This window comes from Bubalus kerabau, chromosome 7 (assembly GCF_029407905.1).
Source record: "Bubalus kerabau isolate K-KA32 ecotype Philippines breed swamp buffalo chromosome 7, PCC_UOA_SB_1v2, whole genome shotgun sequence".
Taxonomy (NCBI): Eukaryota; Metazoa; Chordata; class Mammalia; order Artiodactyla; family Bovidae; genus Bubalus; species Bubalus kerabau.
Genome location: NC_073630.1, coordinates 48,828,003 through 48,842,022, shown reverse-complemented (window position 1 = coordinate 48,842,022; position 14,020 = coordinate 48,828,003). Strand labels below are relative to the sequence as shown.

At 35.8% G+C, this 14,020-nt stretch overlaps 1 protein-coding gene across 4 annotated transcripts in view; it reads left to right on the top strand.

Annotated features, from left to right (window-relative positions):
- The window catches only part of SEPSECS (Sep (O-phosphoserine) tRNA:Sec (selenocysteine) tRNA synthase), a 38,484-nt gene extending 24,691 nt beyond the window's left edge, over positions 1-13,793 (top strand). For 3 of the 4 annotated variants that reach the window (XM_055588169.1, XM_055588168.1, XM_055588170.1), the window contains exons 9-11: positions 7,167-7,260; positions 8,713-8,803; positions 10,156-13,793. In XM_055588169.1, the coding sequence (XP_055444144.1) occupies positions 7,167-7,260; positions 8,713-8,803; positions 10,156-10,459 (489 nt within the window). In that variant the 3' untranslated portion in view covers positions 10,460-13,793. Of the gene's footprint in view, positions 1-7,166; positions 7,261-8,712; positions 8,804-9,515; positions 9,650-10,155 lie in introns of all 4 variants that reach the window. The other variant, XR_008717028.1, reaches the window with a different exon arrangement.
- The last annotated feature ends 227 nt before the right edge of the window (positions 13,794-14,020 follow it).

The following is a 14,020-nucleotide window of genomic DNA, read 5'->3' as shown; positions in this document are numbered from 1 at the left end:
GAAGGCGGAAGGAGATTGAAGGGGATGACAGAGGATGAGATGGTTGGATGGCATCACCGACTCAATGGACATGAGTTTGAGTAAACTCTGGAAGTTGGTGACGGACAGGGAGACCTGGCATGCTGCAGTCCAGGAGGTCGCAAAGAGTTGGACACGACTGAGTGACTGAACTGAACAGTGCATTTGAGAAGCAGAGAAGAGGGCAGTGTGGTTAGGGCAAAGAGATTAAGGAGAGTTGTGAGAGTTGAGGTCAGGATGGTAATGGGGGTGGTGCTGGTCATGTAGGCCTTTCTAGGCCATGTAAGGTCTTTGCCTTGTATTCTGAGTAAAATAGCCGTTAGAGGATTTTCAATAGAGAAATACTGCTTGTTCTTTTATAACTCTCATCAGACTTGTAATTATTTATTTGGTATGTAAATTTCCCCTGCAGTATAAGTGCAGGGTCTTAACCACTGGACCACCAGGGAAGTCCCTAGTCACTGTATTTTTAACAAACTTCCCTGACAAATCTGATGCACACCCAAGCTTAAAACCCATTATTTTGGGGTACACAAATCATTTGTATCTATAATGGAAGCTTGGAACAGAAACCTGCAATGTTATAGTGTTGTAGTGTTTATGAAAGTGAAAAGTGAAAGGATATTTGGGAACACGTAAGTCCACTCTTCAGTCTTGTTTTACATGGAATAAGTATCTTGACATCTCTTATGACTTAGATGTTCTTATAGAGACATTTCTCTATAGGGATATAGTTGAAAACTTGTGAAAAAGGAATGACTTAAAATGGTGATTACCAGTTGTATGTAGCATTTACTGTACTTGAATAGGGCTTCCTCCCTAGCAGATACTCTTCTTCCAAAAGGACTTTTCTTACCCCTAAGAATTTTGAAATTGTTGATTTTAGGGATGTTCTGTCATCTTTTTGCAGTCTAGGAGTTTCTTTTATGCCATGCTTCTTACTTTTGGCATTTAGAGTTTGACTTTAAAATTTTAAGTTACTATTAGATGATGCCAAAGTCCCAAGCACGTGTACGTTTTGCTCAGCATGAATGAAAGTCCACCTGCTTTGAGACTGACTTGCAGGAATGTGTAGCTCAGCTGGTAAATGGATCCAGTAGGCAGCCCAGCTCTAATTTCACTGGGACTTTGTCCTTTATTAACCACTGGGTAAATATTTTGTGGGGAAATTTTATTTTTTAGTATTATGAATTGGATGAGTCCACTTTAGGTGTCAAGAGATCACTCACTTTGTAGCATCCAGAACTTTGTTATTTTTCTTTATGTAGATAGTGTAGAGTGGAAGGAACAGGGACAGGAAAAGAATAGGATTATAGCTTCAGTATATTAGCATGTGTCTGTATGAGTCCTGCTAGCTAATGTTAATTATTTTAGTCTGAAAACTGTTAGGCTAAGAGAAAAGTAGGTGGGTGGGAAACTAATATTTTTATGAATGTCTGCTGTATGTCTAGGACTCTGCGAGGTTCATTGTATTCATTATTTCATGCAGTGCATGTAGTACTCAGAGCAAGTTTATGAGGTAGATATTATGCCCATTTTACAGATGAAATTGAGGTTAGGAGAAGTTACGCACTTACCCAGAATCACACGTAAGTGCCAGAACTGCTGTTGAAACCCAAGTCTGTGTGATACTGAAGCCTCTGCACTGTCTTCCCACTCTTCCCACTTGCTTCCAGTCACCCATCAACTGTTGTGGAAGTGTTTGCCTGCTCTGTGCTAGGCATCTGAGCCATAAAAATGGTAATCTCATGACCCCTTTTCTTATTAATAGAGGTGTGTAAAATCCCAAAGGCTCTAATGTATTCATTGATTTTATTTAAAATTCTGTGTATTGAATTTACTTAGAACAGAGACTATCTATAGTAGTAATCTTCAGAGTATAAAAATGCTCATTTGAGAACTCTATCATTGTAAGAGAATAAAAGTTTGCTTTTTAACAACTTCATTCAACAGGAAAGTCTTTTTTTTGAAAAATGTGGATGTCCTCCATAAACCATAATTGCATATATGTAGCATAAATATTGTTTTTTTATTGGATTTGTTGCAGAAGTAAAACCCTCTTTTGTTTAAATGGACTTGCTTTTGAACTGTGAAAATTTAATCGTGATAGTTTATTGGTTCAGCTCTGGAGAAGCTGAGGCATAGCTATTTTGCTCCAGCCAGAGCTATTTTTATACCATCACTGAGAGCTGCTTTTTATATTATTGGTGTTATTGAGTACTAAAAAAGGAGTGTTAAAAGAAAACTTAGGATTTTTTTTAATTCTGTGCCCTTATTCACCACAATGATATTTTTAGAGGTTATTTCATCTAGCTATATCTCTTCCAAAAAGGCTTTATCTTTTTCACAGTAAAAGGAGACAAGAACTCAGCTTGAAGCCATTCCTTCTCAAGCTTTCTTATTTGAAGAGTGAAAGGATCTAAGAGAGTGGAACTGTGTGTGTGAATTGAACCTCTTTGCCCTTAGCCCCTTCCTGATCAACATGTCTGCTTCATTGAGGGGAGAAGTGACCACGAAGTTTAACTGAAGAGGCCTTTAAGAACAGGGATGAAAATTGCAGAAACTATTTCTTTGAGTTGCTCTATGCAAAAGAATAATCAGTCTTAGATGTTCATCCCTGCTTCAGGTTTGGTTCCAGAGAAGACCATTATTCTGCTTAGCTTTACTTTTTATAAGAGTGCTCTGCTGAACCGGACAGGCAGGTAATCGTTCATTGTTGCAAATATCTGCTGATTTGGAAAAGAGAATATCTGCAGAAAAGGAATGACAAAATGGCTGCTTCAGTGACTGGAATTTGTTTGCTGAAACTTGGAGAGCGTTAGACACATAACTCAAACAAACTTTGTAGCCTTAAGGTAGAGTAGTTGGATCCCAACAAAAGTGTCAGATTTTAGGCCTGGATATGAAGCATCAGTAGAAAAGTTTGAAAGCTTTAGCCTGTGCGGCGTGGAGTGTGTCTGGACCTGTGGCCTGGCCATTGTCATGGATAGCAGCATCCCACATTTAGTATGTTTGTCTTCACTTAGGAACATCTGTGTGAGTGGATATGTACCTCCAGTCTATTGTCTGTCCATCCTTACATGTTATTATCATTGAAATACCAGACTACTTGTTATGTTTCCTTTTTGATTTATTACCCACCTTATGAGGCATATTGTAATGATATGTGAAGTTCTCTTTCATCGTGTAACATGAAATAGTTATTTCAAAAGACGTGGTTACCTAAGACCCTTTTCTTTAAAATTTAGTGAATTATGTACATCTTGGATTATGGGAATAGATAAGCTAGATGTTGGGCTTCACAACTGCAAATCAATTTGCAAAAGGCTATATGAAAGATAATGCTTAATGTAATTCAACTTCTCTTCCATTAACACCTTGAGTTATGGTGTAAAGTTCTATATTTTTATTCTAGAAATGTAGCTGACATTAGCATTCAGGTGTACGGTTCAGCTTATCTCTGGTGAAGAATCTTTAAAATTAAGTTAAATACAGCACAAAAGACATAGAAAATCAATAATATTTCATTTCTTTTAAGTAAGATCTTTCTATATACATTTGTTTGGAGTGCTTATAAATTTCTCCCTTTACAGGAGTATTTTATAATAAATGTCAGTTATAGATTTAACTGTAGGAAAAAAATAGTGCAGGTTTTGAAATACCTTTAATATATCAGGTAAAAAACTGCTTAGCTAAGTATTAGTGTAGGAAATAATGGTACAGTCTCTTAAATGATATTTTTAAAGTGTAGTGATATTAATGGGAGAGCATTTAGGACCTTAATATGTGAAATACTGTTGGACTCAGTACATTGTGCTTTAAGATATTTTAAGCTGCTTTATTTATTGGATTACTTGTCATAACCCTTTATTCAGAGTAGAGATATTAAAAACATTTGCAGATGGATGTGAACTTGACTCACAAATATATTCTTTTTGTTTAATTACTCCCATACTAGTAATATGTGATTTAGTTACTTTAGCATTACATTTATAGTCTGAATATTTTTATTCTAATATTAGCTACCATTCCAGTGGTATTAGCAAGTGATTGATAGAACTGGTTAGAATTAATTTGTTAAGGTATTAGAAATTGAACACTGGAAAAATCTGTTTTTTAATAGCCATGTATGCATTAGTGAATTTAAAAGCACCCTCTAAGGGTGTTATTAAGGAACCATTTCCTTTCTTTTTGTTTTAAAGAAATAGCTAAGTACAAATTAAGGAGAAATTACTCTTTTCAGGTTCCTTTTATTCTACAAGTGTGATCACATTGGTGATAACTGTGGCAGTCATACTAGAGAGAAAAATATTTTAAATTTGTCCCTCACAATTGAAATAAGTTTTTTGTTGTTAGTGTTAGGGGGGAGAATGTGGGAGTCTGTAAAAGGCATTTCCTGGCTCTCAGATTTGTTTCTGCTTATGCGGAGAAGGCAATGACACCCCACTCTAGTACTCTTGCCTGGAAAATCCCATGGATGGAGAAGCCTGGTAGCCTGTAGTCCATGGGGTCGCTAAGAGTCGGATACGACTGAGCGACTTCACTTTGACTTTTCTCTTTCATGCATTGGAGAAGGAAATGGCAACCCACTCCAGTGTTCTTGCCTGGAGAATCCCAGGGACGGGGGAGCCTGGTGGGCTGCCGTCTGTGGGGTCGCACAGAGTCGGACACGACTGAAGTGACTTAGCAGCAGCATGGGAAGTTAATGAATTTGAGAGTAATAGAGAATTAGATGCCCATTAAGACTTTAATGTATAATATGAAGAATCAGCAGTTAACATCTAAATTAAAATATATGACTTTTTTTTTTCTTTTTTAAACAACACTGAACATTTTTAAAATTTTATTTTTAATGTTTTTGGCCTGTGGGATCTTAGTTCCCCAGCCAGGGATGAACCCAGACCACTGGCAGTGAAAGCACCAAGTCCTGACCACTGGACCTCTAGGGGAATTCCCAACACTGAGCATTATGATAGTGACCTAGTTACTTTATAGTAGAGGAAAATACATAAATGAAACCCAGGAATTTTGCTCTTCATTAACACTGGCATGGTACCTAAAAGATTACAATTTATTCCAGTTGTAGGAAAAACTCTTGATTTTAAAATTTCATTTGATTTTCTTATAATTTCACCTAGTGAAGTGAACATCAAAATATTAGTTTAAGACAGAAGGGCCAGGAAATCTTTATATGTCTAAGAAAAGATGCCCGCTCTTTTTTCTGTTACTGCAAATGGTGATAACATATGTCTCCTAAAGTATTTCTGTACACTTTTTTTTAATGACAGAAGAGAAAAACTTATTAAATATAACAATATGTTTACTTATAACTTCATTTGGTATGACAAATGTGGATGTTAACTTTTTTAATATAAAAAGAATCAGTATATTTTAGTGATCTAAGATTTCATAATTCTGGCATGCTGAGAATTGATCTTAAAAGATCCTAAAAATTTAAGAATGAGTATTAAAGTTTTTTTAGGTCAGAATATAAAATATACTGTGTTGACAAGGATAAAAATGCTTGTGGTCTTAAGGAGACTCATTCATAATCCATAAACCTGGTAGGAATTTTCCTCTTCTTTTAATCCTTACCTAACAAAAGACAGAGTTAGTCATCTACTATGTGCTTTAGACATGAAAAAGCTACTCTGGGTCCCAGTGTGGGCTCAGACTCGCCAATCCTTACCTTAGAGAAAACTGAAGCCGCTTATGTGGTCTTTGAAGTTCAAGTATGATTTCCTCCTGTCTTCACTTAGGTACTCTCTTGGCCCTTGGCATTTTGGTACATCATTAGAATTTATATGTCTTGACTATGGCTGGAGGAGGTCATTGCAAATGGGTTTGTTCAGCTGCAGACTTACTGGGGCAGATATTCATTTCAACACTTTTTAAAGTCCTTACTAGGAGAAGAAAAAACAATTTTAGGTCAAACAGTTGCCAACTTAATATTTGTTTGTAGCTTCATTAAATTCTCAAATGTGCCTGTGCACATGAAATTTTGTACTTGTAAAATAATATGTATTTTTACTTTTTACTACCAGATATACTTTTCAGAGTTGGATCAACAGTACAGTTTTTAGTTGTTAGCTGCTATATTTTTTTTTAATTGAGTTAAAAGGAAATTGTTAATTTTAAGTTGATAATATTAAAGGAAATTAATTTTTAAACTGTCTCTTCCCAATTCACTTACATACTAAAATCTTGGCATATTTTTCTTGATGTTGGGAAAACAGTGGTGAAGAAGGTAAGGAGTCCCAGCTTTCAAGGAGTTTTTCCATTCTAGTGGGTAGTCATAGGCAATATTTATTTGAGCACATAAAAGAGATAACTTCAGACTGTGTAAGTATAGTGAAGGAACCAAAATAGACAGTGGTGTTGGAGGGAGATTAGGAGCTGGAGGTAGGCAGGGTCTACAGTTACTTTAATAGGGAAGAGATAAGGTCTCCTTAGATTGTGACAAAAGGGACCACTCATGGAATGATCTGGGAGAAGAGCCTTCCCAGTCCTGGAGGAGCAGTCACAAAGGTTATGACGTGTCCAGGGATCAGAAAAGGAGGCTGATGTGGCTGGCACGTAGTAAGTGGAGGGAATGGTTGTTGGCGAGTTGGGCATGTTGGCTCGACTGGATCATGCGGGGCCTTATAGATGAGGAGTTGTTGTTGTTGTTTTTTTTTCTTTTTGTTTTTAATACTTACAGGAGGAAGTTGGGAGGAACATGATTAGATTTATGTTTTTGAAAGACCACTCTGGCCTCAGTCTGAAGAACAGATTGTAGAAGGGCGGGAAAGAAGGCAGAGAAGTCATTTAGAATCTATTGCTGTGGTCCAGAGGAGAGGTTGATGGCTGCTTGGACTAGAGTGGTAGCCCTGGAGATTCTGAAAAGAGGATGGATTTCTGATAGATATGTGATAGCACCTGAGCAGGAAATGTTCTGGTTCTTTACCTTTAAATCCTGTGGTTTCAGATCATTCTGGAAGCTCGGAATCTTACTATATTGTGGCAAAGGAAAGAATTGTCCCTAGGGCACATGGATGAGTTAATTTACAGCATAGACTAGACACCAGTCAGATTTGTTTTACTCCATCTGGCAAGTTGCAGTGAGTGTTTATTTGATTTTCTGTAAATGTAACATTTTGTTGTTGCAGGAAATGTTTTCCTATTTGTCCAACCAACTAAAGAAGCTGTCAGAAGCCTACAATGAAAGACTATTGCATACACCTCACAATCCCATATCTTTAGGTAATTTTTTTTCTTTTTTAAAACATTAGTACTTCTGAACCATTTCCAGTGGGAAGCTGGTATTTCTCAAAAGAGTATGAGTTCTTCCTTGTTACAGTGATGTTTCTAATTTCATTACAGTACTAATTTGTAAATTTTAAAAATTTAGTTAGCCTTTTTAAATGCTTTAATGTATTTCAAAGGTAAAACCTATGTGCTGAAAGAATTCAAATCTGTATTATGTTACAATGAATATATGGAAAAAATACTTTGACCTCTTGCTTCTTACCAGAATAATTTGGTCAATAATAAGGAATCTATATAACTATTTAAAAATTTCTACCAGTTAAAAAAATACCATAACATTGGGTATTAAAGTTACTCTTATAATTTTTAATGCTATTATTGTTAGTTTTCCTTAGTATGCCTATGTTAGAGATATCAGTGTTTATAATAATTTAATATTGTCATTGTAGTACAGGAGCTACTAAACAGGTTAATATGAATGTTGACTTTTATGTATTTAACATTTAAGCTTCATAATTACCTCTTTTAATTTGTGAATATATATAGTATAATATGGCTCATATTTATGTATATCTGAGGAAAGTAAGGAAATTAATAATTTGTAGTTGAAGCCTTTTCCAGGAATGAACTTCCTTGGAAAACCTTTTGGCCACTGATAGATAATAAATCACCCTAGTCAGTCCTCTCTGTTGGTTTAAAATCTGGGTAGATGTTATAGAAGGTGATATGGTGTGATCTGAATTTCAGTTCTGCCATGTAGTAGCCTCTAACTTTCTTTTCCCTGTCTATAAGTAGAGATAATGATCCCTCACATACAAAGTTAAAAGTGGTTGAGATTATAACTGTAAAGTATCTAGTATGGTAAGTCATACTATTCATGTCATTGTTCCATGAATTTAATTGGAATATTCACTCTTTGGAAGGGTTGTATGGAAATTCTTTTCTGAGTATGTTAGCTTGTTTTAAAATATTTTTCTTTGATATGCAAGAAAATCCTTACTATAATTTATTAAGTGCATTAAAGTGAAATGGTGCCATGAGACAATGAATAAAAAGTGCTATCTCCATGGAATAATTCAGTTGCAAAAGATAAATGCCATATGATTCCACCTGTGTGAGGCACTTAAGAGTACTCAAAATCATGATAGAAAGTGTAATGCCGGTTGCTAGGGTCGGGGAGAATGGAGAATTACAGTTTAATAGGTGTAGAGTGTCAGTTTTTAAGAGAAAAAGAGTTATGGAGATGAATGGTGTGATGGTTGTTTAACAGTGTTTGAGTATTTAATACCACTGACATATATACTTAAAAATTGGGTAAGATGGTAAATTTTATGCTTTATGTTTATTAACACAATAAAAAAAAGTAGTGTCTTCATGGGTATTTGTTTCTTGAGTGGTTTTGTGCTGGTGAACCAGGGCTCACGGGAATACTGTTTTCTCTTGCAGCTATGACGCTTAGAGCCCTGGACAAACACCGTAGCAGAGCTGTCACGCAGCTTGGCTCCATGCTTTTTACAAGACAGGTTTCTGGAGCCAGGTAAGTATGTTTAAAAGGGAATTGGTTTTATTTTGTGTTACAAAGTTAATGAAGTATGTTTCCTTACCAATAAGTCCCTCAAGTATATGGTGAGCTACACCTGAGGATTCATCATGGAGGAAAATAGTGATGAGGTAGAGAATCTGTGAGGCTGTTACGCATCCACCTGTAGAGTATGAAATAGTCACAGAGGGATATGAATCTTGTTTAATAGATACACAAAAACAAAGTTCATTACCCTCTGTACAAATTTGTATTTTCTTTTGTTAGATAATCTTCAAATTATGGTGTTAGAAATAAGTTAGCTGCATTCTAAAGTTTAAGTGAAAATGTTTTTAAGGAAAAGTCCATTTCCTAAACTGAAAACAGCTATGCAATTCTTGTCTTGCCTTTGAAAAATGTCTTTTTTGCTTTTATAGCTTAAGATGAATTTAATTTTTCATTTTATATTTGATGAGGTCAGAGAAAGATGACTTGAAGTAGCTTGCTCTAAGTACTCTTCTTTACATGCTTCTACTAAAGAATTTCTCTCTGACTACCAGAGGTCAGAGATTTCACATCAAAGAACAACTTTTTAAAAGGAAAAAATCTCAGATTACTTCACCATTTTAACTTGATGAGCTCTATCTGTATGCAGCATAGTTTTGACACTTATAAAATGGTTTTCTTGGCCTTGCTTTTTAGTGTTGCTCCTATTTGTCTTTATGTTTAGGTTGATCTTAATTGGCTGCTTTTTTTAAAAAGTACCGTTAGAAATCTGCTTATATCAAGTATGCCAGTGAAATCAAGCTTTAAAAATGCATGTGCCATTGCTGAGTATTGCTAGTTGCTGACCATCAATCCACTGTAAGCAATTATGCGATTTCTTCTGGAGCCTTGCTCTAAAACCTTCCATGCATAATATGATCAGATAGGTGTAATTTTAGTCTATTGATTACTTGAGGAGATACATGGCAGTTAATCAAAGTGGTTTGATTTACAAACTTAAATATTCCATTGAAGTGTGTATATGTGAAGTATCAAATTTCCATATTTGGTACAAAAACAGAAATAATTTTCTTTCTACTTTTTTGAAGATGTGAAGGTGTTTTTGATTTCTAGAGCTTGTAGCTCTTTAATAGAAGATAAGTTAATGGTAAGCATCAGATAGTACCTTCCTGTGTGAAGTGCATTATATCGTATAATTTTATTTTAAGGCTGACAGTCTATTTTCATAGGCTACGATCTATGGCTGTTTTTAAACTTCTTAGTAAGTGGGTGTAAGGCTTAGTAACACAGCTTTCTTTTGTTTATGAGTGATACTCTGTTAACATCACCAGACATATTAAATTGGTAAATCTTTTCCCTTTCAGGGTTGTTCCTCTTGGGTCTATGCAGACTGTGAGTGGCTACACTTTCAGAGGCTTTATGTCACATACAAATAATTACCCTTGTGCTTACCTCAATGCTGCGTCAGCCATTGGAATGAAGACACAGGATGTGGACTTGTTCATAAAGAGACTTGACAAGTGTTTAAAGACAGTCAGAAAGGAACAAAATAAAGAGAGTGACGTATCTGGAGTTGACAATAATGACAAAACTGAAGATGTGGATATAGAAGAAATGGCTTTAAAACTAGATAATGTATGTCTTGACACATGCCAGGATTCTTCTTGATGACATGTGAAGGGTTTCTTTCTGATAATTTGAAAGAAGTGAGGAGGCTACAGTATAAGCTAACAGTTTAAAGACAAAATGTAAGATTTTTGAATTGAGAATTTCATGGAGAATATTTGGTCAAGGAATAGAATACGGTCTGAGCTAGCCATTGATGATTGTTACATTTGTTATTTTTAGACTGCTTCAATCATTACCATCCTCAACAGGTCATAATATACAATTAACATTTTTCCAATTGTTAAACATTTGCCAATTAAGCATTATGATTCAGATAATTCTTACTAATATGTTGATAGTAAAATTACACATGACCTCTGATTCTCTTGGAAATGTGTAGACTGTGTTCCTCTGACCATTCTCTGTCATTCACAAATTACTTAGTTTCTGACCACACAGAATTTAGAAAGATCACTAATGCTGCTATTTACTAGATGTTTGTCAATGTGTGTAAGTCATGGTATGCCTGTAAAATGGATATTTCCCAGGAAAGCAGAGTCAAGGTGTAAGCTTTAATTTTCACTCAATAGAAATGGATCTCAACTTCAGGATGATTTGCTTATATCTAAGAAACATTTAGGGATCTTTTTGATTGTCAAAACTAGCAGAATACTATTGATATCCAGTGAGTGGAGGCCAGGCGTGCTGTTCAACATCCTACAATGGGCAAGACAACTTCCCAAAATAAAGATTTATCTAGCCCCAAATCTCACTAGAGCTGTGGTTGAGAAACACTGCTCTAAATTCTCTCATAGCTCAGTCGGTAAAGAATCTGCCTGCGATGCAGGAGACCCGGATTCGATTCCTGGATGGGAAAGATCCCTTGGAGAAGGAAATGGCAACCCACTCCAGTATTCTTGCTTGGAGAATCCCATGGACAGAGGAGCCTGGCAGGCTATAGTCCATGGGGGTGCAAGAGTTGGACATGACTTAGCGACTAAACCACTAGCAAAGTAAGAGAACTCCTAAATAAAGAGAAGTTTTCCATAGCAACTTTACTTATTCACTAGTAACTTAATATAAAGTAGCTCTGTAAATGTTAATGAATTACACAGTATGCAGATTCTTAACTGATAACTGAGGTTACCTCTTCTGAGTATATAATTATAAATTGTTAATACGACATGTGTGCATTTTTCCATTTGGGAAAGTGAAAACTTTATTTCAGTGTTTTTGCCTCAAGCAGCCTTGGTTAGCTTGTTCAGGTGTTTTGTACAGCCATCATCAAGAGTGGTTAACATGGGGATTCTGAACATATTTTTGCTGGGGAGGTGAAAATGATGGAGTATGATGAACAGGTGTATTCCCTACCCATTGCCCATATGCTTCCTTCCTGAATCTGTTATTTTTGGTGTTGATTTTAAGACTGATAGGCTAAGGAATTAGTGAAGCTCCTGAATGCACCAAAGTTTCAAAACTGTGTTTCTTAAGACTTGCTCTGCGGAGCATTTATTCCTAAGAGATGCTCAAGGGTATGAAAGGTTCCATGAGCAAGTTGGGAACTTTGCAAACCTGCCTATTGGCATATTAAAGGCTCTAAGAATCCCTTCTATTTGAGTTTGAATATATCCTTGTCTAAAGATGGAACCTGTTTTTTTAATTAAATACTTACTGACGTCCCATTGAATGTATTTTTGAAAACACTACAGTAGAGAATGCCACTTTTCTTTCTAGATTGTGTTTTTCTCCATTGGTTTGGTACTGTAAACTGTGTTAAACATGAGCTCAGATTGCTGCCACTCCCACTGGTAAGTTAGAATATTTTATTGCCAACTTTGGAAGTCCACTGTTGAGATAAGTACTTAATTACAACTATCGTAAAGGGTTGCTTTGAAATTTTTGTATGTCTGGGGTTCAGATACTTGAAGTGTGTGGGTTCTTAAAATATTTCTTTCAAAGGTAAATCCTGGATTAAAAAGTTGTATAATGTTTTTAACGTGAATTTGGGACTGAATCGAAGAACTAGTTAAGATGAAGAGTTGCTATAGACCCTCTCCAGTCTGTGAAAGGAAATAAAGTGATGTTGTGGATGTAGATGCTGGTGATGCAGTATCCTGTCCACATAAGCCCAGATCGTTTTATAGAACGAGTGATCTATTTTACGTGATCATCATTTAACTTAAGAAAGGCCAGAGTCGAGAGACCCGCAAATGTTTTCTCATCTGTGGTGTATCAGCAGTTCTTGGGCTACAGCTGCTGAATAGATAATAATTCTAATTGAAGATAAATTACATGAACCCACATGTGAATGATAGATATGTTATAACATTTCATTCCTGGCGCATAATATCAGCTGCAGCTTTTACTATTAGCCCTTTCTTTTCAGAGGTTTTAGAATTCCAGCTATTCCTGCTGGTTTCAATTTGACCTTGAGGTTGTAGAAGTCAAGAATTTTTGAAGGGATATTATAGGTTCTGCACATTTAGGCTTTCCTTTGTCCCCACTCCAGTGTCCTTTGACTTGCTATCTCTGCTTTCCATGTACATACAAGTTATTTATTTTAATCTCCTAGTAATGATTGGTAAGCCTCATAATTGGCTTTAGTTATCGTCTCACTGGGGCAAAGGGCCAACCGATGATATCTTTTCCAATCAGTGGCTAAGATGACCTCTTCTATCTTTGTGATCCAACTGCCCTTATTAAGACTATCAGGTAGAATTTTGGAGTTTGGTTTTTAAAGTCATTGGGCTGTGTGGTAGTCTGCCCAGAAAAGAAAATTGAATAACATGAAATATTCTTTAGGTCACTACACCCAATGTGTTACTTATTATACACAGAGCAGGAAAGGGTATTTTCAATCCAATTCTCAATTTGGCTCTTAAGTTCTCTGCTGACAAATTCTCCCTCTATCAGGGAATGATATGTGATACTAGCCTTAGGAACTCTGTGTTCAACTATAAATCTTTTTATTTAGCTTTTTGCAATAGTTGATGAGTTGATCAAATGTGAATTATTGAAAACAGTTACGTTCAGTCAATGGGCACTTGATATACAGAATGATAACTTTAAATTGAGGTTTTTTCCCTGATATTTTGCCCTAGCTCATACCTCTATTGTGGTTCTGTTTCTTTAACCACTATAGTAAGTACTGTCATGAGGTCTAAGCTATAGGGCATGCTTTTGGTTTTAGACTAGACGGCCATGGTAGGTCTTAGTAAAATTAAACAGAGAGAATTTGTTCAACCAGTGATGTTACTTTAATACTGAATTAGTAGCTCATCCTAAGTTATATTCTTGTCTTCTTTCGTAGAGGAAAAATCCAACAACTGACAGGTATGGCAAACCCTGGTGAATCTCATTCAGGGAAACTTTTTTGAATACATACACATTTGGTGCATATAAAACTTGGGTTTTCTTTTCCCACTGTCTGAAATGTACTCATTTCTGCCAAGCCCTTAAATGGTTTTGTGTTTTGCATTCATGAGGCCAATCCTGTTTTGAAACTAAGTTTGTGTATGTAGAAGTTTAATTATTTCAGGGGTTTGATACCCTCTGAATAATTTGATAAAGCAACTGAATATGCTGTGAACATCTTTTTTAAGTTCCTGTAAATAGTCTTTT